The following is a 27,912-nucleotide window of genomic DNA, read 5'->3' on the forward strand; positions in this document are numbered from 1 at the left end:
GCAGTTTAGGGTTTGATAGTGTCGAGAGGTAGTTTGTGATGGGGGTTGTGGCGGTTTAGGGTTTAATAGTTTAGAGGAGTAGTTTGCAATGGGGGTTCTGGCAGTTTAGGGTTAATAGAGTAGTGGGTAGTTTGCGAGGGGGGTTGTGTCGGTTTAGAGTTTAATAGTGTAGAGGGGTAGTTTGCGATGGAAGTTATGGCAGTTAATAGAGTAGTTTAGTGAAACTGTTCCCTCCGGCCAAACTCTTTATGCGACCTTTCAGGTTGCGTAAATAGTTTGAGTGTTAAATGCGATTGCGTTTGAGTGATCACATATACTTTTAACTTGTAATATTAGCGGACATTGCTGCTCGACGACGCCCGTAGAAAATATGGGTTTGCAGTAATTTAAACAGCGTGCCACTTGTAATATGGATTTGAGTGTAAATAACACTGCAATCTCGCAATTGCGTTTAAGCTCCTTGTGCTAGCAATAGCGCTCCACTCGTAATCTGGCCTTGTCTACTTTGAAGAAATAGGGTCCATGCTTTTCAATAAAGAATAACAAAGAAAATTTGATAATAGAAGTGAACTAGAAAGTTGTTTAAAATTTTATGTTCTTAATCATGAAAGAAAAATGTGGTGTTTTATGTCCCTTTAATATTAAAACATAAAAGCTCACTTGTGTTACTCTTAATGCCATTGACCCACTATTTTAATAATGAAGTGCAGCTCATGTGTACAACTAACTCTCACATGCTTCACGTTTCCATAGATATTATTAAAGGGACATTTAACTGCTGAGTACAACCGTAGTATCAGGTTACTACTCACTATTTTATTGTTTTCCCTCTTATACCTGCAGCTCTCTTTTAAGCTGTTCTCTTATTTTAACTCTTTACAGAATTTAGTTGGTAGTTTCTCTCAGTTTAGCTCACATAATACTGAGCGGAACTGTTACATTTTTGCACATTTTCTTGCACAGTTTAAAAGTTACATAACAAATATAAGCTCCAAGATGGCGGCACCCCGTGTGAATATGCAGAGCTTTATTAACTAATACATATAAGGGGTTAAATATGCAGAGCTTTATTAACTAATACATATAAGGGGTTAAAATAAGAGAATCACTTTGAAGACAGCTGCAGACACAAGCGGAAAAATAGCGGGGTGAGTAGTGACTCAGATACTGTTAGTTGTAATCAGTAGTTTAATGTCCCTTTAAGCTTAAAGGGACGGTCTACTCCAAAATGTTTATTGTTTAAATAGATAGCTAATGCCTTTATTACCCATTCACCAGTTTTTGCATAACTGTTATATTAATACAGTTTTTACCTCTGTGATTACCTTGTATCTAAGCCTCTGCAGACTGCCCCTGATCACATGACTTTTTATTTATTATCTATCCACTTGCATTTTATCCAATAAGTGCACAACCCACGGGCGTTAGCAAAATGTTATCTATATGGCTCACATGAACTAGTACATGAACTAGCAAATTAAAAATCATGTGATAAGAGGCTGTCTTTAGTGACTTAAACACATACAGAAATGTAGAGGTTTAAAGGTTATAAAGTACAGGTAGCCCTCAGTTTACGCCGGGGTTAGGTTCCAGAAGGAATGGTTGTAAATCGAAACCGTTGTAAATTGAAACCCAGTTCATAATGTAAGTCAATGGGAAGTGAGGGAGATAGGTTCCAGGCCCCTCTCAAAATTGTCATATGTAACACCTAATACATTATTTTTAAAGCTTTGAAATGAAGACTTTAAATGCTAGACAGCATTATAAACCTAATAAAATAATTGCACAACACAAAATATATAATTAAACTAAGTTAAATGAACAAAAACATTTGCTAGACAGCACTATAAACCTAATAAAATAATCACACAACACAGACTTCACTTGCATTTTTCTGCAAACAGTTCTTTCTATGCATTCCAATCTGGACTGAGTTATAGACCGGAAGATCTTGTTCCTTTGAAATCTGCTCGATAGCTCAGGTCTGGTTAAACTGATTAATTTCAGCTTGCTTGGCTTTGCTGCAACACAAGCGGGCAGCTCCACCTACTGGCTATTTTAATAAATGCACTGCTTCTCAATGCTTTTCAATAGCAGTCACATGACTGGAAAAAAAGGTTGTTATTCTGAAACGGTGTAAATTGAACCGTTGTAAAACGAGGGCCACCTGTATATTAATATAACAATGTTGGTTGTGCAAAACTGGGGAATGGGTAGTAAAGGCGTTATCTATCTTTTTAAACAATAACAATTCTGGTGTAGACTGGAAATATTCCTTTGGACGCCTATGTTTGGAGATGTTTTTTAAAAAAATTTGAACAGTTGTGTTGGAGTTTATTAACATAGGGCTTAAAATGGGTTTTACTGACCCAGGTATTTGTCTTGTTAAACATGGGTCTTTCTGCTCTTTTCCAATAGAAGAAGAAGACAACCTCATTTACAAGAGAAATTGCAGACACAAAAGGAAAAGCGTGACAATATTCTCAGGACACACCACTCTCCTGAGATTAAGCAAGGCTGCAGCAGCTGCCCCATTTGTGGAGGTGAGGTGACAATATGACAATGTTGCTTTTTATTGCTCATATTGTATGTATTAGATTGCTTTAAATGTGTAGACAAATGGGGTACAGAGCAATGCTGCTGTTTTGCTTTTTTTTTTACATTAAAGTTTTTATAAATTTACAAAATTCAACAATATGTCAATGAACAATCAATAGTGGAATAAACAAATTACAAGGCACTTATGGACAATCTAAATATTCCACAAATAATGATAATAAACAACTGAAGTTTTTTTTAGCTATGGATCCATTAATGCAGTTTATAAAACAAGCTCATCTTGATCTTGGTTCCGTTCTTTCTGTTAAAAAAATACAGTTGTAGATAATTACACTAATAAGGCTGTGCTGATCTTAATAGAATACTAACATTTATAAATAATAATTCCTTAATTTAATTCATCATTATTTTAAAAGGGCTATTCCAAATGTATTTTAAGCTTTGGTTGAACATATACAATATGTGTAATATTATGGGCCATATTACAAGTGGCTTGCTATTTAGCACTTTTACTCACGCGCAAATAACGCCAGAAGTTTTTAACACATGCGTATTACAAGTTGAAAAGCCGACAAGCGCTATCTTTAGGACTTCAGATATTACGACTACGATAACTTCTTCCCATAGAGAGCACACACTGAAAAAAACCAGAAAGGAATTAAACCTACAGCGCTAACCAGAAGGTAGCTATAAATATTTTACATTCCAATGTTCTTAACATAGAAGAAAATGTTCTATTTATTTTTAAATAGATATTATAGTTATTTTTATATATATATATCTAATGTATATATATTTTTTTTAATATATATCGGTATAGCTATATATATATATATATATATATATATATATATATATATATATATATATATATATATATATATATATATATATATATATAGGAATATCTATTTAAAAATACATACAACTTTTTCCCCTATGTGAAGAACATTGTAATGTTAAATATTTACACTACATACACTGTAAAACACACTATTAAATATTACAGTTAAAAAAATTATTTCTTTCCTAAGATATGGTGAGTCACGACATCCTCAATTACTGTTGGGTATATCTCTCCTGGCCACCAGGAGGAATTAAAGAGCACCACAGCAAAGCTGTTAAGTATCACTAACTGTCATATTCCTGTAGCTTTAAGAACTAAGACCAACCCACTCCTTCACCTCCCTTTAAAGGTGTGATCAGTACACCTGTGCTTTGCTTGATAATTGAAGTTTGTAGTTCCCACTCTGCTTCAAGCTCTAAAGCTAAAATCTACAGACCCTGCTTTTGTACCTGTTAAAGGAAATCCTTGTTGTCATTTCTCCAGCTTCTAAACCTAAGAAGCATTTCCTGCCGCTTTACATTTCAGGAAACAGACTTTGGCAGCAACTCTTGCAAGTCTGTGTTAACTCTGCAGTCTGATTTTCCAGCCAGCTCCGTTACTGAGTGTTTACCTCTACCAGGAAATAAGAACAGCTTCCCTGCTGTGATCCATTTTGACTCAGTGCCAACTTCGCTCTCTGCAGTTCTAAACTCACTCGCAAGTATCATTAATTTTATATACAATTGTCTCTAGCTGTATATATTCTTATCCAAAGATCTGCTGACATACAAACTGTTAAAGTGCACACAACTGGTTAAATCTGGCTCTCTCCTTCTCTCTGTATCACACACTCTGCCTGCTGTAACCTGATACCTCTTGATATATGGACATTGCAGACTGCAAATCAGTTTCTCACTTCTTAGCTTAACTAAAAAGAGACTTTGCTATAAAATTCTGCTTTTCTCAGACAAGTACCAATTAGCTGCTTGTTTGCTGCCTTCTATCTTTAAAGAACACAACTCTTTACAAGTGTGTAAAATATACAAAGGCTTCATTTCATCTGTTTTATTCACTTTATTTTGATTTTGTAAAGTGTTATAAAAAGAACTTGTACTAAGTAAAACAGCTATCTCCCTTGGTAATAACCTTTTGTATAAGCCTGTTTTACTTAAGGTTCTCTGGGAATAGCCACATTATACAAGCTTATAACAGAATTATCAAGCCATAAAGAAATTTACTAACATATATACATTATAGTTTAAAGCTTGTATATGGAAAAATCATGGATCCTGCCTCAATGGCAATTGAAATAGCTTCCTTAAACCAGAAAGTTGAAATTTTAGCACAAGGTTTGACTGAAGTTAAAAATGAAAACCACACCCTGAAGAGGTTAATGAATGATTTCTTTTCAAGGAAAGAGGCTGATCACCCTGAACCACAGGTTAACCCTCCACGTATTTTTTCTGGTGAAAGAACACGCTTTCGTGAATTCAGAAATGCATGCATGCTGATGTTTTCCATGAAGCCCAGGACATATTATACTGACAAGATCAAGGTTTGTACTACCATCTCTTATCTAACTGGAGATCCCCGTTCGTGGGCTGATAAGTTTTATGAAACTGATGATCCTATTTTGATTTCTATCAGTGAATTTTTTAAGGAGATGGCTGTCTTATATGAGGATTGCAACACCCAGTTAACCGCAGAAACAAATTTGCGCACCCTGAAGCAAGGCAAACGTCCAGTTGAGGACTATGTGGCAGATTTTCAGCTCTGGGCTACAGATTCACAGTGGAATACTGTAAGTCTAAAAAACCAATTTCGTTTAGGTCTCTCTGAACATCTTAAGGATGAGATCTCTCGCATTGAACCTCCAGACACCATGGAATCCCTCATAAAGATATGCATAGCCATGGACAGACGATACAGAGAGAGGAGAGCCGAAAAACAACACCCAGAGACTTACCTCAAAAGGTTTACACCCTCTCATTCTGAAAAGACCTCCACAGCCCCTGTGCCCATGGAAATTGGGGCCATCCGTGGACCATTATCCCAAGAAGAGAAACAAAGAAGGAGGATATCAAACCTCTGTATGTACTGTGGGAATAAAGAACACAGTGTCTCTTCCTGCCCTATTCTGAACCGGCAAAAAAGGGGTAAGATTCTTATAGTTAACCCAAATACTGATAACATTCATGAATCACAATTAACTTTCACATTGTCTTTACAGTGGGACCAGCATCTTCTCAAGACTGAGGCGCTGATTGATTCTGGAGCTTATGGAAGCTTCATTGACAAAACCCTTGTAGATACTAATAAAATACCTTGTGTGCAAAAGCAAACCCCTATCTATGTGAAGGTTATTGATGGCTCTACTTATTTAAAAGGCCCAATCACACACCATACTGTTCCTTTACTTGTCTCTTGTAACATGGGTCATACAGAATACATTACGTTTGATATCATTCCTAGCTAACTACACCCCTTAATATTGGGTTATCCTTGGTTAAGAAAACATAACCCTCAAATAGACTGGAGCAGTAACACAGTAACTTTCTCTTCCCCATACTGTTCTGCTACCTGTTTTCCCTGTGTGGAAATCAAAACTCTACACCCTCATATACCATTGCAGTATTCAGACTTTTCAGATGTATTTGACCTTAAGGAAGCCGAAAATCTACCTCCACACAGACCTTATGATTGCCCCATTGATACTAAACCTGGGTCTATCATACCGTTCGGCCGAATTTTTCCACTCTCTCAAAAAGAATTAAAATTTCTCAGAGAGTACCTAGACGATAATCTAAGGAAAGGTTTTATTTCTACCTCAACCTCTCCTGCAGCAGCGGGCATATTCTTTGTCACAAATAAAGATGGGACCTTACGCCCAATCATTGACTACAGAGCATTAAACTCTATTACGATTAAAAATAGGTATCCACTTCCTTTAATACCTGAATTACTTGAACGGTTAAAAGATGCAACCATTTTTACCAAACTAGATTTGAAGGGAGCATACAATTTAATCAGGATAAAAAGTGGTGACGAATGGAAAACAGCATTTAGAACCCGTTATGGTCTCTTTCAATATAATGTTATGCCATTCGGCTTAACTAATGCTCCGGCCACATTTCAATTTTTCATAAACGATATTTTCAAAGACTTAATGGATGTGTGTGTTGTAATATATCTAGACGATATTTTGATATACTCCAAAAATCTAACTGATCATGTAAAACATGTAAGATGGGTTTTGTCTAGATTAAGAGAACATCAGCTATACGCCAAGGCTGAGAAATGTGTATTCCATGTAAAGACAATAACATTTTTGGGTTACATAATTTCCCCTAACGGTGTAAACATGGATCCAGAGAAGGTTACATCCATACTCAAATGGCCTGTACCTACCTCTGTGAAATCACTTCAGAGGTTTCTAGGCTTCTCTAATTTTTATAGGAGATTCATCAAAGGATTTTCATCCATTGTCCAACCTCTAACTAAGTTAACCGGTAAGAATCGACTCGTTTGGACTGTAGAAGCCCAACAAGCTTTTGAGCATTTAAAAGAATGTTTTACTTCAGCTCCTATCCTACAGCTTCCTAATCCAGAATTTCAATTTGTGTTAGAGGTTGATGCTTCTACTGTGGGTATTGGTGCTATTCTCTCCCAACAACAAACCGATACTTCAGTCCTACATCCTGTAGCTTTTTACTCTCGACTCCTGTCTATAGCTGAAAGGAATTACTCCGTGGGGGACCTGGAACTTCTAGCTATCAAATGTGCCCTGGAACACTGGAGACACCTACTGGAAGGGACACTCAAACCTTTTACAGTTCTTACAGATCATAAGAATTTACAATATCTTAGAAAAAACAAGACCTTGTCATCAAGACAAGTCCGATGGTCTTTATTCCTGGACCGATTTAACTTTCAGATCACATATAGACCAGGTTCAAGGAACATCCAAGCTGATGCTCTTTCCCGTTCTTTCATTAAACATAATGAAAAGGAAGAACAACAAACAGTTATACCGTCGACCAAGTTTATAGCTGTAACTTCTAGCCTACAAAAAGACATTTTATTAGCTTTACTAAAAGATTCTACCATTCCATCATGCTGCGTAAAGGACACCACTTCAGGTTTATACTTCTACAACAATTTGTTATACGTTCCTCCTTCTGTAAGGAAGGAGATCCTACATCTACATCATACGAACCCTATGTCCGGTCATCCTGGAATCACTAAAACCCAGGATTTATTAACAAGGAATTACTGGTGGCCTGGTTTAAGACAAGATGTAGTTACCTTTGTGTCAGATTGTCATGTATGTGCAGCTTGCAAAAAAGAACACCACAGACCTTTTGGTTTACTAAAACCATTACCTATACCTGAAGTCCCTTGGACCATGATTGGAATGGACTTCATAGTCGAATTACCACCATCTAATTCATTCACAACCATATTAGTGGTTATAGATCATCTAACTAAACTCTCTCATTTCATTCCTCTTAAGAGAATTCCAAACGCTCTCACAACAGCTAAAACATTCTTTGATCACATCGTGAAACTCCATGGTTTACCGACCTCTATAGTCACGGATCGAGGGACTCAGTTTACATCCAGGTTTTGGAAGGCACTATGTAAATTGTTAAGAATCTCCTCAAGAATGACAACAGCATTTCATCCCCAATCTAATGGCCTTACTGAAAGACTGAATCAGACTTTGGAGCAATACTTAAGGTGTTATATCTCACAGAACCAGGATGACTGGGTTGAATGGTTACCGCTTGCAGAGTTCGCATACAACAATTCCATCAACTCTTCTACTAAAGTTTCACCCTTCTTTGCCACTTATGGTTACCATCCAACCACTGTACCCAACTCCATCTCCACCTCAAAATCACCTTATGCTCTGGATTATGTCTCTAATTTGAAACAAACTATGACTTCCCTAAAGATTCACTTAGAGAAATCTAAATGTACCCAAAAGAGTTATTTTGATAAAAAACATCTAACTCCACCTCAATACTCAGTTGGCGATAGAGTTTGGCTCTCAACAAAAAACCTCAAATTAAAGGTACCAAGCAAAAAACTGGCTTACCAGTTCATAGGTCCGTTCAAGATAAAAAGAATGATCAACCCTAATGCAGCGATTCTTGATCTACCTGTATCTTACAGGATACACCCATCCTTCCATGTTTCTCTATTTAAACCCTATCAAGGATCTGATGTTTATATTCCTCAAGTCATCAAGGACTCTCCTCAGCTGATAGAAGATCAAACGGAATTCGAAGTGGAATCAATTCTGGATTCGCGCCGCCGGGGTAGAACGATTGAGTATCTGGTACATTGGAAAGGGTATGGTCATGAGGAGGATTCTTGGATACCCCTTAGGGACTTACATGCTCCCCAATTGCTCACATCCTTCCATCGTCTACATCCTGACAAACCAGGTTTGTATCCGGGAAGGGGGCGCCCCTGAAAGGGGGGACCTGTCATATTCCTGTAGCTTTAAGAACTAAGACCAACCCACTCCTTCACCTCCCTTTAAAGGTGTGATCAGTACACCTGTGCTTTGCTTGATAATTGAAGTTTGTAGTTCCCACTCTGCTTCAAGCTCTAAAGCTAAAATCTACAGACCCTGCTTTTGTACCTGTTAAAGGAAATCCTTGTTGTCATTTCTCCAGCTTCTAAACCTAAGAAGCATTTCCTGCCGCTTTACATTTCAGGAAACAGACTTTGGCAGCAACTCTTGCAAGTCTGTGTTAACTCTGCAGTCTGATTTTCCAGCCAGCTCCGTTACTGAGTGTTTACCTCTACCAGGAAATAAGAACAGCTTCCCTGCTGTGATCCATTTTGACTCAGTGCCAACTTCGCTCTCTGCAGTTCTAAACTCACTCGCAAGTATCATTAATTTTATATACAATTGTCTCTAGCTGTATATATTCTTATCCAAAGATCTGCTGACATACAAACTGTTAAAGTGCACACAACTGGTTAAATCTGGCTCTCTCCTTCTCTCTGTATCACACACTCTGCCTGCTGTAACCTGATACCTCTTGATATATGGACATTGCAGACTGCAAATCAGTTTCTCACTTCTTAGCTTAACTAAAAAGAGACTTTGCTATAAAATTCTGCTTTTCTCAGACAAGTACCAATTAGCTGCTTGTTTGCTGCCTTCTATCTTTAAAGAACACAACTCTTTACAAGTGTGTAAAATATACAAAGGCTTCATTTCATCTGTTTTATTCACTTTATTTTGATTTTGTAAAGTGTTATAAAAAGAACTTGTACTAAGTAAAACAGCTATCTCCCTTGGTAATAACCTTTTGTATAAGCCTGTTTTACTTAAGGTTCTCTGGGAATAGCCACATTATACAAGCTTATAACACTAACCTTCCCACAAACCTCAGTCATTCTCTTTGCCTTGGTGCATGGAGGAGGTAAAGTTTTGGTGTCTGAAGAAAATTGGATTTCTTCTATAAGGTACGACGAGTCCACGGATTCATCCTTTACTTGTGGGATATTATCCTCCTGCTAACAGGAAGTGGCAAAGAGCACCACAGCAGAGCTGTCTATATAGCTCCTCCCTTAGCTCCACCCCCCTCCAGTCATTCTCTTTGCCTACTCTAAGTGCTAGGAAGGGTAAAGTAAAAGAGGTGATAAAATATTAGTTTTTTATTTCTTCAAGCAAGAGTTTTTTGTTTTAAATGGTACCGGTGTGTACTATTTACTCTCAGGCAGCAGATGGATGAAGACTTCTGCCTGGAGGATGATGATCTTAGCATTTGTAACTAAGATCCAGTGCTGTTCCCACAGAGGCTGAGGGGTACAAGAAACTTCAGTGTGAGGAACGTTTTCATGCTATATAGCAGTGAGGTATGTTCAGTCCTTTTTTTCTGGAGAGACTGTGTATTTCAGAAAGGCTGACAGTATCCCCATGAGGGTAAGGGTAAGCAGTAATCCTAAGAGCTATAGAAAGGCATTACTAAGCTTGCATAAGGGGCTAATTAAAAAATGGTTGACACTGAGTTTTGAATGTTTGTGGGCAAACGTTTTATGAACTGGGAGTGCTGTTAACGTTTTGTGGGCAATAATGTTTTTTGGGCAACTTTATTGAGGGTACACTTGGCTTATTTTTTTGGTCTCAGACCCACATGGCTAGTTTAAAACCGCTCTGGTGCGGTTCTCTGAGGCTGTAGAGACATCGAGTGAGATGGGCGGGGCCTATTTTCGCGCCTCAGATGCGCAGTTGTTTTCACTCTGCAAGTAGCAAGCTCCAACTCCTGAGTGCCCTTGTGGATGTTTTGGGCCAAATCGAAGCTTTAACCCCATATTTGCAATCCCTGAGGGCAGGTAGGCGCCACAGCAGGGCTGTGGCAAGGTGCTGGGGGTGTTTTTTTCCGGATTTAGGGCTTATTTCAATCCGGTTTGCACAATAAAGGGTTAAATGTTAAATTTTCTTGTGGGGCAAACTTAACTACACATATTGAGTCTGCTATCAAAAATTTGAAAAAATTGGTGCATTTTAAAGCAGTTTTGCAGAACCTGTATGCTTTTTTCTCTTAAAGGCGCAGTACCGTTTTTTAAGATTATTTTTTTCACTAAATAAAGTGTTTTCATGCTTGTTTGTAGTCATTACTAGCCTGTTCAACATGTCTGACATTGAGGAAAGTCATTGTTCAATATGTTTAGAAGCCATTGTGGAACCCCCACTTAGAATGTGTCCCTCATGCACTGAAAGGTCAATAAATTGCAAAGAACATATTTTAGCTACTAAAAGTATGTTGCAGGATGAATCTCAGTCAGAAGGGAATCAGGTTATGCCATCTAATTCTCCCCAAGTGTCACAACCATTAACGCCCGCACAAGCGACGCCAAGTACTTCTAGTGCGTCTAATTCTTTCACCCTGCAAGATATGGCCGCAGTTATGAATACTACCCTTACAGAGGTTTTATCTAAGCTGCCTGGGTTGCAGGGGAAGCGCAGTAGGTCTGGTGTGAGAACAAATGCTGAGCCCTCTGACGCTTTATTAGCCATATCTGATGTACCCTCACAATCTTCTGAGTTGGGGGTGAGGGATTTGCTGTCTGAGGGAGAGATTTCTGATTCAGGAAAGATGTTCCCTCAGACAGACTCAGATATGACGGCTTTTAAATTTAAACTAGAACACCTCTGCTTATTGCTCAAGGAGGTTTTAGCGACTCTGGATGATTGTGACCCTATTGTAGTTCCAGAGAAATTGTGTAAAATGGACAGATTTCTAGAGGTTCCTGCCTACACTGATGTTTTTCCGGTCCCTAAGAGGATTTCGGACATTGTTACTAAGGAGTGGGATAGACCAGGTATTCCGTTCGCTCCCCCTCCTACTTTTAAGAAAATGTTTCCCATATCAGACACGATGCAGGACTCGTGGCAGACGGTCCCTAAGGTGGAGGGAGCTATTTCTACCCTGGCTAAGCGTACAACTATACCTATTGAGGACAGTTGTGCTTTCAAAGATCCTATGGATAACAAATTAGAGGGTCTCCTAAAGAAAATATTTGTTCTTCAGGGTTTTCTTCTCCAGCCTATAGCGTGTATTGTTCCTGTAACTACTACAGCTGCTTTTTGGTTCGAGGCTCTGGAGGAGGCTCTTCAGGTTGAGACCCCATTAGATGATATTCTGGATAGAATTAGGGCTCTCAAGCTAGCTAATTCTTTCATTACAGATGCCGCTTTTCAACTGGCTAAATTAGCGGCAAAGAATTCAGGTTTTGCCATTTTAGAGCGTTATGGCTTAAGTCCTGGTCTGCTGATGTGTCATCAAAATCTAAGCTTTTAGCCATCCCTTTCAAGGGTAAGACCCTATTCGGGCCTGAACTGAAAGAGATAATTTCAGACATCACTGGAGGGAAAGGCCATGCCCTTCCTCAGGATAAGACAAATAAGATGAGGACCAAACAAAATAATTTTCGTTCCTTTCGAAACTTCAAAGGTGGTCCCTCTACCTCTTCCCCTGCTGCAAAGCAAGAGGGGAATTTTGCCCAATCCAAGTCAGTCTGGAGATCTAACCAGACTTGGAACAAAGGTAAACAGGCCAAGAAGCCCGCTGCTGCCACCAAGACAGCATGAAGGAGTAGCCCCCGATCCGGGACCGGATCTAGTAGGGGGCAAACTTTCTCTCTTTGCTCAGGCTTGGGCAAGAGACGTTCAGGACTCCTGGGCTTTAGAAATCGTAACCCAGGGGTATCTTCTAGATTTCAAAGATTCTCCTCCAAGGGGGAGATTCCATCTTTCTCAATTGTCTGTAAACCAGACAAAAAGAGAGGCGTTCTTACGCTGTGTAGAAGACCTATATACCATGGGAGGGATCTGCCCAGTTCCGAAAACAGAACAGGGGCAGGGGTTCTACTCCAATCTGTTTGTGGTTCCCAAAAAAGAGGGAACCTTCAGACCAATTTTAGATCTCAAGATCCTAAACAAATTCCTCAGAGTCCCATCCTTCAAGATGGAGACCATTCGGACTATTTTACCAATGATCCAGGAGGGTCAATATATGACCACCGTGGACTTAAAGGATGCGTATCTACACATCCCTATCCACAAAGATCATCACCATTTCCTCAGGTTCGCCTTTCTGGACAAGCATTACCAGTTTGTGGCTCTTCCCTTCCGGTTGGCCACAGCTCCCAGGATTTTCACAAAGGTGCTAGGGTCCCTTCTGGCGGTTCTAAGGCCGCGGGGCATAGCGGTGGCGCCTTATCTGGACGATATCTTAATTCAGGCGTCGACTTACCAACTAGCCAAATCTCACACGGGCATCTTGTTGGCTTTTCTAAGATCTCACGGGTGGAAGGTGAACGTAAAAAATAGTTCACTTATCCCTCTCACAAGAGTTCCATTCCTGGGAACTCTGATAGATTCGGTGGACATGAAAATTTTTCTGACGGAGGTCAGGAAATCAAAGATTTTAACCACCTGCCGAGCTCTTCATTCCATTCCTCGGCCGTCAGTGGCTCAGTGTATGGAGGTAATCGGTCTAATGGTAGCGGCAATAGACATAGTTCCGTTTGCTCGCTTGCATCTCAGACCACTGCAACTATGCATGCTCAATCAGTGGAATGGGGATTATGCAGATTTATCGCCTCAGGTAAATCTGGATCAAGAGACCAGAGACTCTCTTCTTTGGTGGTTGTCACAGGATCATCTGTCCCAGGGAATGTGTTTCCGCAGGCCAGCATGGGTCATAGTGACGACGGACGCCAGCCTCTTGGGCTAGGGTGCAGTCTGGAATTCCCTGAAAGCACACGGTTTGTGGACTCAGGTGGAGGCTCTCCTCCCGATAAATATTCTAGAACTGAGAGCGATCTTCAACGCGCTTCAGGCGTGGCCTCAGCTGGCTTCGGCCAGATTCATAAGATTCCAGTCAGACAATATCACGACTGTAGCATATATCAATCATCAGGGGGGAACAAAGAGTTCTCTAGCGATGATAGAGGTTACCAAAATAATTTGATGGGCAGAGACTCACTCTTGCCATCTATCAGCCATCTATATCCCAGGAGTGGAGAATTGGGAAGCGGATTTTCTAAGTCAGACTTTTCATCCGGGGGAGTGGGAACTCCATCCGGAGGTATTTACTCAATTGATTCAGCAATGGGGCACACCAGAATTGGATCTGATGGCGTCTCGTCAGAACGCCAAACTTCCTTGTTACGGGTCCAGGTAAAGGGATCCTCAGGCAGTACTGATAGATGCTCTAGCAGTATCCTGGTCGTTCAACCTGGCTTATGTGTTTCCACCATTTCCTCTCCTTCCTCGTTTGATTGCCAGAATCAAACAGGAGAGAGCCTCTGTGATTTTGATAGCACCTGCGTGGCCGCGCAGGACTTGGTATGCAGACCTGGTGGACATGTCATCTCTTCCACCATGGACTCTGCCACTAAGACAGGACCTTCTGATTCAAGGTCCGTTCCAGCATCCAAATCTAGTTTCTCTGCGGCTGACTGATTGGAGATTGAACGCTTGATTTTATCCAAGCAGGGGTTCTCTGAGTCGGTCATAGATACCTTGATTCAGGCTCAAAAGCCTGTCACTAGGAAAATTTATCATAAGATATGGCGTAAATATCTTTATTGGTGCGAATCCAAAGGCTACTCATGTAGTAAGATCAGGATTCCTAGGATTTTGTCCTTTCTCCAAGAAGGATTGGAGAAGGGGCCATCAGCGAGTTCCTTAAAGGGACAGATATCTGCTTTATCAATTCTACTGCACAAGCGTCTGGCAGATGTCCCAGACGTTCAGTCGTTCTGTCAGGCTTTAGTTAGAATTAAGCCTGTGTTTAAACCTGTTGCTCCTCCATGGAGTTTGAATTTAGTTCTTAAAGTTCTTCAAGGGGTTCCGTTTGAACCTATGCATTCCATAGATATTAAGCTTCTATCTTGGAAAGTTCTGTTTTTAGTTGCTATCTCTTTGGCTCGAAGAGTTTCTGAACTATCTGCATTGCAATGCGACTCGCCTTATCTGGTTTTCCATGCTGATAAGGTGGTTTTGCGTACCAAACCTGGATCCCTTCCTAAGGTTGTTACTAATAGGAATATCAATCAGGAAATTGTTGTTCCTTCTCTGTGTCCTAATCCTTCCTCTAAGAAGGAGCGTCTGTTGCACAACTTGGACGTGGTTCGTGCTTTGAAGTTTTACTTGCAAGCAACCAAAGATTTCCGTCAAACATCTTCTTTGTTGTCTATTCTGGAAAACGTAGAGGTCAAAAAGCTACGGCTACCTCTCTTTCTTTTTGGCTGAAAAGCATCATCCGTTTGGCATATGAGACTGCTGGACAGCAGCCTCCTTAAAGGATTACAGCTCACTCTACTAGAGCGGTGGCTTCCACATGGACTTTTAAAAATGATGCTTCTGTTGAACAGATTTGTAAGGCTGCGACTTGGTGTTCGCTTCATACCTTTTCCAAATTTTACAAATTTGATACTTTTGCTTCTTCGGAGGCTATTTTTGGGAGCAAAGTTTTTAAAGCAGTGGTGCCTTCTGTTTAACCATCTGTCTTGTCCCTCCCGTTCATCCGTGTCCTGTAGCTTTGGTATTGTATCCCACAAGTAAAGGATGAATCCGTGGACTCGTCGTACCTTATAGAAGAAAAGTAAATTTATGCTTACCTGATAAATTAATTTCTGCTATGGTACGACGAGTCCACGGCCCGCCCTGTCATTTTAAGACAGATTATATTTTATTATTTTAAACTTCACGTCACCTCTACACCTTTTAGTTTCTCCTTTTTCTTCCTGTACCTTCGGTCGAATGACTGGGGGGTGGAGCTAAGGGAGGAGCTATATAGACTGCTCTGCTGTGGTGCTCTTTGCTACTTCCTGTTAGCAGGAGGATAATATCCCACAAGTAAAGGATGAATCCGTGGACTCGTCGTACCATAGAAGAAATTAATTTATCAGGTAAGCATAAATTTACTTTTCTTTCGCTACAAGCAAGATTTTACCTAGTATAGAAAGCCAGAGTAGGTTTACTCTGTTCTTTCTTTTTTCTACAGGTCTCTGTGAGGAGTGGCGTCCTCTCACATCGTGTAGGCTGTCTTCCTGCAGGACGGCTAGATACAGGTAAGTGCTCGGTCTTCTATGTTTTGGGGACTTGCACTTCTGAAAAATTTAGACTGCAGTATTCTGAGACTTATATATCCTTGGGAAGGGTATTTTAGGCAGGACGCAGGTACTTGTGACCAGGAGACTAGGGATTAATACTTTTATGCATAAAGTATTTCCTGACTATTGGTTCTTATTTTGACTCATGGGTGTTAAGTTTAGCGGCTCATTAGGGGTTAATTGATTCCTCTGATTATTTATTTAGTATTTCCATCATAATATGAGGAGAGTCCACGGCTTCATTCATTACCTGTGGGAATACAGAACCTGGCCACCAGGAGGAGGCAAAGACACCCCAGCCAAAAGGCTTAAATACCTCCCCCACTCCCCTCATCCCCCAGTCATTCTTTGCCTTTCATCACAGGAGGATGACAGAGAAGTGTCGGAAGATTACGGAGTAGTGTATTATGGAGGGTAGTACTCGTCGAGATGGGACTGGAGTTTTAAGTAGTCCTGTGAGCCTCTCAGTGAGAGCATGGATGAAAGTTAGAGTCCGGAGATGCGGGGAGAGTCTTTCTGCGAAACCATCCAGACTCGTATTAACAGCTCCTTAAGCAATCAGCGTTGACGAGTTTCGCAGCCTGCTTTCTACCACTCAAGTCCATTTCAGAGACGATGCTACAACACTGTCAAACTTGAGAGGCTGTGTTCCTGTTCCACAGCATAGATTCTGGTAAGATCGTTTCATTTTTATACATTTATGATAATGCAAGAAGACGGTCACAGTCCGGAAGGGGATTATTGAACAGGGGGTCATTTAAACATGATTACTTTATTGTGTTTCTTGCTGAGACACGTGTGAGATGTGCCTCTGGCAATGTGTGAACAGTCAGGTTCTTCCTTTATTTTTGATTAACTGCGCAGTCTGTTTAGTTTGGCGTGGTTTTTCTCGGCAGCAGGGGCGGTCCTGCATGGCACTCCATGTGACCGGGTGTGGCTTCATTATCTTCCTTTTTCCTGACCGTCGATTGCAGGAGACGAAGTGGTTTCTCTGTGGGCCTGGATCATAGGACGTGTTGAGTGCCCCGGCTATTATAGGTATAAAGGTGCCATTTATATTTTTTTCTGTAGTCCATATTAAAGGCGCAAGCTATGGAGGACTCTGATGCGTTAGAGGGTACTCCCTCTTTGCCTAGATCTAATGCCTGCTCAACTATGTTCGATAAGAAGAAAAAATGGGGTTTATTTAGCAGCGCTGCTAAATAAACCCCATTTTTTCTTCTTATCCACCATTTAGTTCTCTTTGAGGGAAGAACTTTTTTAGCAGCAGGAATCCACCTTTAGGCGCTCCTATCACACTACACATAAATGCTCAACTATGTTCCACATGCCTTGATAAAATAGTGATATCTAAAAAGAACAAGATGTTTAGTACCACTGAGCCGTCCACCTCTGAGGGGTCTCCGTCCCGCGAGGTGCGTTCCCTACAATCATCTCCGATTACACATGCAGCTCCCCAGTGCACTACGAATCCTCCTGCGGGAGGGGCCCTGTGGCTACGAGATTTTGCTGATCAGTTGCAAACGGCGGTGTCTGCGGCCTTTAGTGCTTAACCTTGCCCTGCCAAGCACAAGCGAAAGGTTAAACATTGCTATCCTTCCCAGGAGTCATCTACTCCGTTGGATGTATCTGAAACTAGATTATCCGCTGATGAGGAAGACTCCGATACCTCGGAAGACTCTTTCTCTGGGTCAGAATCTGCGGCCTCAAAACCTCCGGCTGCAGAGGAACCAGACTTTAGGTTTAGGATTGAGCACTTACACTTTTTATTAAAAGGTGTTAGCTACTCTAGAGGTTCCGGAACCGAAGTTACCCGAGGAACCTTCTATTTCTAAGCTTGATAAAGTTTACGAGGACAGGGTAGTGCCCCAGATTTTCCCGGTTCCCTTTAAGGTGGCGAATATTATTAAGAATGAATTGGAGAGACTTGGATCTTCTTTCTCCCCTTCTTTTTCGTTTAAGAAGTTGTTCCCGGTTCCTGACTCTCAGCTAGAATTGTGGTGGTCTGTCCCTAAGGTGGATGGAGCTATCTCCATGCTCGCTAAGTGCACCACTATCCCTCTCGAGACTAGTTCATCGTTTAAGGAACCCATGGATAAGACATTAGAGACCCTGTTAAGAAAAATGTTTCAGCACACAGGGCTCTTGTTTCAGCCTGCAGCATCGGTCGCTTCAATGGCGGGAGCCGCTACCTATTGTCAGATATGATTGAGGTGGAAACTCCCCTCAATGAGATACAGGAAAGAATTAAGACCCTGAGGGTAGCTAATTTGTTTATCTGTGATGCAAATATACAGATTATTCTCTTGAATGCCAAGACATCAGGCTTTTCTGTTCTGGCGCCGAGGGCTCTGTGGTTGAAGTCGTGGTCTGTTGACATGACGTCCAAATCTAGATTTCTCTCCCTTCCATTTAAGGGGAAGGTTCTTTTCCGTCCAGGCCTGGACTCTATCATATACACGGTCACGGGGGGCAAGGGTGACTTTCTACTGCAGGATAAGAAAAATAAGCCTAAGGGTCCTAATTTTCGTCCCTTTCGTTCGGATAAGTCCCAACGACAGCCACATGCCGCGAAGCTCGAGCAGTCCAAGGGATCTTGGAAGCCATCTCAGTCTTGGAATAAAGCCAAGCAGAACAAGAAGCCCTCTGAGACAAAGTCGGCATGAAAGGGCGGCCCTCGAGTCGGTTTTAGATCATGTAGGGGGCAGACTATCTCTTTTCGCGGAGGCTTGGATGAGAAACATACAAGATCCTTGGGTTCTGGAAGTCATTGCCCAGGGTTACAGGATAGGTTTCAAATCTTTCCTTTCCAGGGCAGATTCCTCTTGTCAAATCTGTCATCAAAACCAGAGAAGCGAGATGCCTTTCTAGAGTGTGTGAGGTATCTCTGCTCTCTAGGAGTAATTGTACCAGTTCCTCTGGCAGAAAGAGGTCTAGGGTACTATTCAAACCTTTTCGTGGTCCCAAAGAAGGAGGGTACGTTTCGTCCGATTCTAGACCTAAAGTGCTTAAACAAGTTTCTGTTGGTTCCATCATTCAAGATGGAGACAATAAGGTCCATCCTGCCCCTAGTTCAAGAGGGACAGTTCATGACTACGTTAGACTTGAAGGACGCTTACCTTCATGTGCCAATTCACAAGGATCACTTCAAGTTCCTAAGATTTGCTTTTCTGGACCAGCACTTCCAATTTGTAGCTTTCCTCTTCAATTTGACTAGTGCTCCAAGAGTCTTTACGAAGGTTCTGGGAGCTCTGCTCGTGGTGGCAAGATCCAGAGGTATTGCAGTAGTGCCTTATCTGGAAGATTGTGACTACGGATGCGAGCCTCTCAGGATGGGGAGCTGTTTGGGGTGCCAGGAAGGCACAGGGCAGGTAGAATCGAGAGGAGTTGCTTCTTCCGATTAACATCCTGGAACTTCGAGCGATCTTCAACGCTCTGAGGGCTTGGCCCCTTCTGGGGTCGTCCCAGTTCATCAGATTTCAGTCAGACAACATTACCTGGGTGGCTTACATCAACCATCAGGGGGGAAAGAGAAGCTCCCTAGCCATGAGGGAAGTATCTCGGATTCTGGAATGGGCGGAGACCCACAACTGTTCGCTGTCAGCAATCCACATTCCGGGTGTGTACAACTGGGAAGCAGATTTTCACAGCAGACCATTGTTTCATCCGGGGGAATGGTCTCTTCACCTCGAGGTGTTTACGGAGATTTGCAACAGATGGGCACACCAGAGATAGATTTCATGGCGTTCAGACTCAACTTCAATCTACCCAGATACGGGTCGTGGTCCAGGGCTCCCCAGGCAGAACTGATAGATGCCTTAGCAATGCCTTGGGGGTTCAACCTAGTCTACATATTTCCTCTACCACTTCTACCTCGAGTAGTGGCCCGCATCAAGCAGGAGCAAGCTTCAACTATTCTGATTGCTCCGTCATGGCCGCGAAGGATGTGGTTTGCGGATCTGGTGGGGATGTCATTGTCTCCTCCATGGAGGTTACCCTGTCGCAGAGATCTGCTGGTACAGGGTCCCTTTGTGCATCAAAATCTAGATTATCTGAGGCTAACTGCGTGGGGGTTGAACGCTTAGTCCTAGCCAAGAGAAGGTTTTCAGAGAGTGTGATTGATACTCTCATTCAAGCCAGGAAGCCGGTCACCCGACACACCTATCATAAGGTGTGGAGGACCTACCTATTCGGGTGTGAGGATCGTGGGTATCCCTGGCATAAGGTCAAGGTATCCAGGATCCTTTCCTTCCTCCAGGACAGTCTGGAGAAGGGACTTACCGCCAGTTCCTTAAAGAGACAGATATCGGCTCTATCTGTGTTGTTACACAAAACGCTCGCTGAGCTTCCTGATATTCAGTCTTTTGTTCAGGCTCTGTCTAGAATCAGGCCTGTGTTTAGACATTCCGCTCCTCCTTGGAGTTTAAATCTGGTTCTAAAAGTTTTGCAAAGGATTCCGTTTGAGCCCATGCACTCGGTTAACATTAAATTACTGTCTTGGAAGCTTCTTTTTCTACTGACTATTACATCGGCACGCAGAGTCTCTGAGATGGCGGCCTTTCAATGTGAATCCCCTTACCTAGTTTTTCATGCTGATAAGGCTGTTCTTCGCACTGGGTTAGGTTTTCTCCCTAATGTCTCTGATCGCAACATCAACCAGAAGATTGTGGTCCCTTTCTTGTGTCCTAATCCTCCTTGTTTGAAGGAAAGGTTACTTCATAATTTGGATGTGGTTCGAGCTTTGAAGTTCTATCTTCAGGCTACAAAGGATTTCAGACAGACTTCAGCATTGTTTGTTATCTATTCGGGGAAGCGCAAAGGTCAGAGGGCTTCTTCCACTTCCCTATCTTTTTGGCTAAGGAGCATGATTCGCCTGGCTTATGAGACAGCGGGTCATAAGCCTCCTCAGAGGATTACGGCTCACTCAACTAGAGCTGTGGCTTCTTCTTGGGCCTTCAAGAATGAGGCCTCTATGGAGCAGATTTGTAAGGCGGCTACCTGGTCCTCCTTACATACTTTTTCAAAGTTTTACAAATTTGATGTTTTTTCTTTCGACGGAAGCAGCTTTTGGGAGAAAGGTCTTGCAGGCTGTGGTGCCCTCAGGATAGGGTCCGCCTCTCTTTTACACTCCCGGGTTTTTTCATTCAGTGTCCTCTAGAGCTTGGGTATTCGTTTCCCACAAGTAATGAATGAAGCCGTGGACTCTCCTCATATTAAGATGGAAAACATAAATTATGCTTACCTGATCATTTTAATTTCCATCTGTATGAGGAGAGTCCACAGCCCCCGCCTGGTTCTCCGTTGGGCGGACCTAAATTTATTTTATTTTTCTTATGGCACCATTTATACCTTATTTCTCCTACTGTTCCTTGTTCCCTAGGCAGGAGTGGGGGAGGTATTTAAGCCTTTGGCTGGGGTGTCTTTGTCTCCTCCTGGTGGCCAGAATCTGTATTCCCACAAGTAATGAATGAAGCTGTGGACTCTCCTCATACAGATGGAAATTAAATTATCAGGTAAGCATAATTTATGTTTTTGTGTTTCTGATTCATGTGTGATGAATCTTATGTGTGTGTGGATTTATTTTGTAGCATACTGTAGGTCCTGCCATCCGTTATTGAGAGCGCACGCTTTTACTAACGTAGTGTTGCATGAGCCACGCCATTATGGATTTTCACGATATCTTTATAAGATGAGGAATAGAGGGGCGGTTCTCGCTGAGTTCTTGTACTAACTTCTAGGCTGACAGAATGAGGTGCGCTCTGAGCCGGTAATGTGACCATGCCTCTTTTTTCTCAGAACGAAACATGCCCTCCCTGGAGTGTCTCTGTTTGTAACATTGTCTATTATCAGAGCTATGCTTCTTACACACAAACCACCCAATACATGTTTTGAGAGCCTGATCAGGATAAATTTGAATCGTGTTCTTGGCAGACACGTTCCTTTGAATTCCTCCAATGTCTATGGTAGGGGTAATTATACTGGTGTATTTATCCCCTAGAAAAGGTCTTCAGGATTAAAGTAAAATCCCTCTAAAGCTTAGGGGTAATTATACTGAATTTGGTTTTAATTCCAGCATAGGATGGGTTAAGTTCTTGTTTTCACATAGTGACTTGTGACATATTTTTACCTATAATTATATGATTGTTGTCTCTTGAGATACAGAAGAAACAACATCCAGGTGTGACTCATAACCCTTCTGATAAGTATATAAATATTTAAATAATATGCACTTCTGTGCTGTACAATTTGATAGATTGTTAATCACTGAGCCCAATACTGTTCAGGCAATGCCACAGCTTTCTCCTCTATCGTCCCAAGCCTCAATGGCATCACATGCAGTGCCCTGCGGTTCCTCTCAATCTCCTGGAGGAGTGTATTTGCATATAGTTTTTCCTGTATAGCTATCCTATGTGGTTTCTGTGGCATTATCTGTTTTCCTATGTTAAAGGGAAAGTGCATGAGGAAATTTATATTTTCAGATAGTAAGGTTTCTGTTCCACCTACTGCTACACAGGTTGCCCTCCATCATAAGTCTGATGAAGAGGATATGTCGGTAGCCTCTGAGGGTAAAATCTCAGATTCGGATAGTATAATTCCTTCTTCTGATGTTGAAGTAGTAACCTTCAGATTTAAGCTTAAACACCTTTGTGTATTGTTAAAGGAGGTTTTGGCTACTTTGGAGCGACTCCGATACGCCTGTAGTTGTCAACCCTAAAGAATCTAGTAAACTTTATAAATACTAGGATTCCTCTGTGGAAGTTTTCTTGTTCCAGACCGTGCTAAGAGATTTTTTTACAGGAATGGGAGAAGTCAGGGATTCCTTTTTTCCCCTCTCCTGTCTTTTAAAAGATGTTTTCTGTCGCTGTCTCATTAAATATAATGGCGCATGGTGCCTAAGTAGTGGGGGCCATTTCTACTCTGACTTAGAGAACTACGATCCCTATAGAGGATAGCTGCTCTTTCAGGATCAATGAACTAAGCTGGAAGCTTACATGGAAGTTTATATTGCCACTGTGTCAAGTGTGGCATCTTATTAAGTGCAACGCCTTGTCTGATCCCATTTTGATAGGGACTTTTTTGGAGGAGATCCAGAACAGAATTAAGACTCTTAAGCTAGCTAATTCTTTTCTTTCTGATGCTACCATGCAAGTCCTTAAGCCAGGAGCTAAGATATCCGGCTTCGCTGTACTAGCCTGCGGGGCATTGTGGCTATATTCTTGGTCAGTGGATTTTCCCCTGAGTCCAAGCTTCTTGCGCTTCCTTGCAAGGGTAAGACCTTGTTGGGTTCTGATCTGACTGAATATTTCTGATTTTATGGGTGGAAAAGGGTCTTTTCTACCACAAGACAAAATGAATAGACCTGAAGGAGTTTGCCCCCAATCCGGGATCGGACCAAGTGGGGTGCTGAATCTCTCCCTTTGTCTTCAAACATGGATACGAGATGTCCTAGATAGGCTACGGACATAGTATCTCAGGGTTACTAAATAGAATTCATACCTTTCCTCCCAGAGACAGGTTCCTCCTCTCAATTTATCTGCAGGCCAGATAACAGTGAAGCATTTTTTAAGTGAGTTGGGACCTCTCTCTCTCTTGGGACCTCTCTCTTAGTGATAGTAAGGGAACAGGGTCTAGGATTCTATTCATTCCTGTTCGTGGTTTCCGAAAATTAGGGGATTTTTCATCCTACTCTAGAGGGTCAGTTCATGATGACCATAGACCTGGAGGACGTGTATCTTCAAGTTCCTGAGATTTGCCTTTCTGTCAAACTCTTTCAGTTTGTGGCTCTACCCTTTGGCCTTGCCACGGCTTCCAGAGGGGGCTATCTTGGCAATGATCAGGTTTAGGGGAATTGCTGTGGTCCCCTATCTAAATTACATAATGGTTCAGGTGCCATCTTTTCAACAAGCAAGCTCTCATACAGAGATCTTGTTGTCTGTCTTCGTCCCCACGGATGGGAAGTGAATCTGGAAAAGAGTTCCCTTGTTAAAGCTACAGGGGTAGTTTTTCTTAGGGACCATAATAGTTTCCCTATCTATGAAAATATTTCTGACAGAGGTCAGAAAATCAAAGGTTCGTTTCTCTGCAGTCTACTGTTCGGCTTCAGTGGCTCAATGTATGGAGGTAATTTGTTTGATGGTCACTTCATTGGCCATCATTCCGTTTGTTCGATTCCATCTGAAAGTTCTGCTGTTATGCATGCTCAGATAGTGGAACGGGGATCATGTGGATCTGTCTCGGGGATAGATCTAGATCGATATGGGATTTTCTCCTGTTGTGGTTTTCTCAGGACCATCTGTCTCACACAGGCTTCTGGAGATCTTCCTGGGTAATAGTGACCACGGACGGCAGCCTGTTGGGCTAGAGACTATGGTCTCGGGAGGAGTCTGCTCTCTCCATAAACATCTTGGAGTTGAGAGCGATCTACAATGCTTTGATGACTTGGCCTCAGTTGTCTTTAGCCGGGTTACCAAGTTCTAGTAGGACAGTTTCACCTCAGTGGTTTACATCAACCACCCGGGAGGAACCTGGAGTTCCTTAACCATGATGGAGGTGGCAGGGATTGTTCAGTGGACGGACACTCACAATTGCTGTCTAACTACTATCCACTTCCAGGAGTGGATACTGGGAGCGGACTTCTTGAGCAGTCAGACATTTCTTTCTGGAGAGTGGGCGCTCCTCCCAGAGGTGTTCTCCAGTTTAACCTTCAAATGGGGGTTGCTGGAGTTGGATCAGATGGCAGGACGCCAAGCTTCCAAGGTCCGTTTATAGATCATGAGATCAGCAGGCTGCGCTGATAGATTCTCTGGCGTTTCCTTGGGTTTTCAGTCTGACATACCTTTTTCCTCAATTTGCTCTCCTTCCATGAGTCATTGCTCATATCTAATGGGAGAGAGCATCAGTAATTTTCATAGTTCCTGCATGGTCTCGCAGGATCTGGTATGCAGACCTGGTGGAGATGTAATTTCTTCCAATTTGGAGGCTGTCCCTGAGGAAGGATATTCTAACTCAGGGTCTTTTCTTTCATCCAAATCTCGTTTCTCTGACGCTGACTGCTTGGAGATTGAACACTTAGTTCTGTCTAAGCGTGGCTTTTCTAAGTTGGTCATTGAAACCATGATTCAGGCTCACAAGCCTGTTACTAGAAAGATTTTGCATAAGATGTGAATGCCTTTATTGGTGGGAATCCAAGGGCTACTCTTGGAGTAGGGTTAGGATTCCTAGTATTTTGTCTTTTCTCCAGGAAGGTCGGGAGAAGGGATGGTCAGTCAGTACAGTTCAGATTTCTGCATTATCTGTTTGGTTACAAATGTCTGACGGATGTACCAGATGTTTAACCCTTTTGTCAGGCCCTGGTCAGAATCAGGCCTGGGTTTTAGTTTGTTGTTCCTTCTTGGAGCCTTATCCTTGTTCTTAAAGTTTTGCAGCGGGCTCCGTTTGAGCCTTTGCGTTCCATAGATATTAAGTTCTTGGAAGGTTTTCTTTCTTTTGCTATCTCTTCTGTTCAGAGAGTTTCTGAACTATTGGCTTTGCAGTTTGATTTGCCTTATCTTATCTTTTATGCTGATAAGGCAGTTGGTTTTTCTTCCTAAAGTGGTTTCAGATAGAGAAGGAACAATAATTTCCTGATAAATATTTCTATGTCCTAAGGAACCTTGATGTTGTGCGTGCTCTGAAATTCTACCTACTGGCGACTAAGGATTTTCGCCAGTCCTCTGCCCTGTTTGTTTGTTTCTCAGGAAAACGTAAGGGTCAGAAAGCTACTGATACTTCTCTTTCTTTATGGTTGAGAAGTATAATTTGTTTTACTTTTGAGACTGTTGGTCAGCAGCCTCCTGAGAGAATTACAGCTCATTCCACGAGGGCTTTTTCTTCTTCTGGGCTTTCAACAATAAAGCTTCTGTGGACCAGTTTTGCAGGCTGCAACTTGGTCTTCTCTGCATACTTTTTCTAAATTTTACAAATTTGTTACTTTTGCCTCGGCTGAGGTTTCTTTTGGGAGAAAGGCTCTTCAAGCGATGGTGCCTTCTGTTTAGGTCTGCCTGTCTTGTTATCCCTCCCTAGTCATCTGTGTCCTCTAGCTTGGGTATTGGTTCCCAACAGTAATTGAGGACGTTGTGGACTCACCATATCTTAGGACAGAAAACACAATTTATGCTTACCTGATAAATGTATTTCTTTCCAGATATGGTGAGTCCACAATTTCACCCTTTTTATTAAGACAGTTATTTTTGACTAAACGTCAGGCACCTCTACACCTGTGTATTTTTCGGTCGAATGACTGGGGTTTGTGGGAAGGGAAGTGATACTTAACAGCTTTGCTGTGGTGCTCTTTGCCTCCTCCTGCTGGCCACGAGAGATATTCCCAACAGTAATTGAGGACATCGTGAGCTCACTATATCTGGAAATAAATAAATTTATCAGGTAAGCATATTTTCACGTATTTGAGTGGAAAGGGTTCCAGTGTGTGTGTATGTATATATGTGTGTGTATGTATATATGCATTACAACAAGTGGGTTTGGTTTAGCACACCTAACAAAGACATTTTATATGTTGGCACACATACTATGGGAGTGCTGCCAAAATGACCAAAAGAATTAGTAAAACAAAAACAAGTATTGGCGCACATCTAAACACACAAGACCACATATATTTAATTTATTCACGTATTTTAAACATATTTAGAATTGCTGCAACATTTTCAAAATGCTATTGCCTGCTTCATATTTTTAAACTTATAAATTCTTAAATAAAGTTGGGATCTTAGTCACACAATATGGCCATATTCTGCTCAGCCAGTCACCACTTAAAAGGTGTCCCAAAATAGACTGGTCCTAACACTATAAAATTATGCCTTACTGGATTGCATCATTTAATACATATTTAGCAAAATTGAATTCCAACACTGCAGTGCTTGCCACAAATCAAGACTGCAAAAATGATGTTTTACACACAATTTTATATATATACACACACATATATAATATACAATCATATATACAATCACATACACATTTACACACACCTATATGTGTGTGTGTATATATATATATATATATATATATATATATATTATTTTTTTTATTATTATTATTTTTTTTAAACATTTTAATTTCACTGACAATGAGCCCTGATCCTGTGCAGGAATCCAATACAGGCATATAGCAGCAGGGGTGGGGGGCAGCTCCGTTCAGAAATGCTGTGCCTTGCTGATATCAAATACATTGTAGATGCAGTTAAGTTAACCCAGCAGCAGAGGGACTGCAGTTTTAGCCTTTTTGGCAGCTGTGGGGTTAACTGCATCTGCTATGTATTTCAGCCGTTTCTCAGAGAGCAGGAGATTGTGTGGGAGGTTCAATAATGATTACATACCCTAAGTTTCAGACTACAGACGTCCCTAGGGAGAAAAATAAGTAAGTGGCTTTCCCTCCTCTTCATTCCTGCATGGGCTCTGCTTTTAGACTTCTAGATTGATCGGCTGGCCGGCTGCTACTGAGATCAGAAAGTGAAAGTATAACAGCCATTTTACAAATGTGTGCTAAAAGCCACCACTAGATGGAGCTGGTTTGCAAGAAAGCACATACAAATCAATGCATTACAGCTACTTCTGAGGATTTTTTTTTAGCAAAAAATCGTGACTCTTGCGGATTTTAAATTGTGGCGATTAATCACGGTTTTAAATCGCATATGTGATTTATCGTGCAGCCCTATATGTATAAGTATATATGTATGTGTGTGTGTATATATATGTGTATATAGATTATATATATACACACACACACATATATATATATATATATATATATATACCTTTGTCATATGTCATATACCTAAACACTTATAACTTTCTTAATTGTATTAGTCTATATGATAGTGT

General features: G+C 41.5%; 1 protein-coding gene across 1 annotated transcript in view; it reads left to right on the plus strand.

Moving 5' to 3' along the window:
• Positions 1 to 27,912, plus strand: part of XNDC1N (XRCC1 N-terminal domain containing 1, N-terminal like) — a 446,185-nt gene that overhangs the window by 416,422 nt on the left and 1,851 nt on the right. The window contains exon 8 of the mRNA XM_053705638.1: positions 2,419 to 2,543. Within this exon, the coding sequence (XP_053561613.1) occupies positions 2,419 to 2,543 (125 nt within the window). The remainder of the gene's footprint in view (positions 1 to 2,418; positions 2,544 to 27,912) is intronic.

Source organism: Bombina bombina, chromosome 3 (assembly GCF_027579735.1).
Source record: "Bombina bombina isolate aBomBom1 chromosome 3, aBomBom1.pri, whole genome shotgun sequence".
Taxonomy (NCBI): Eukaryota; Metazoa; Chordata; class Amphibia; order Anura; family Bombinatoridae; genus Bombina; species Bombina bombina.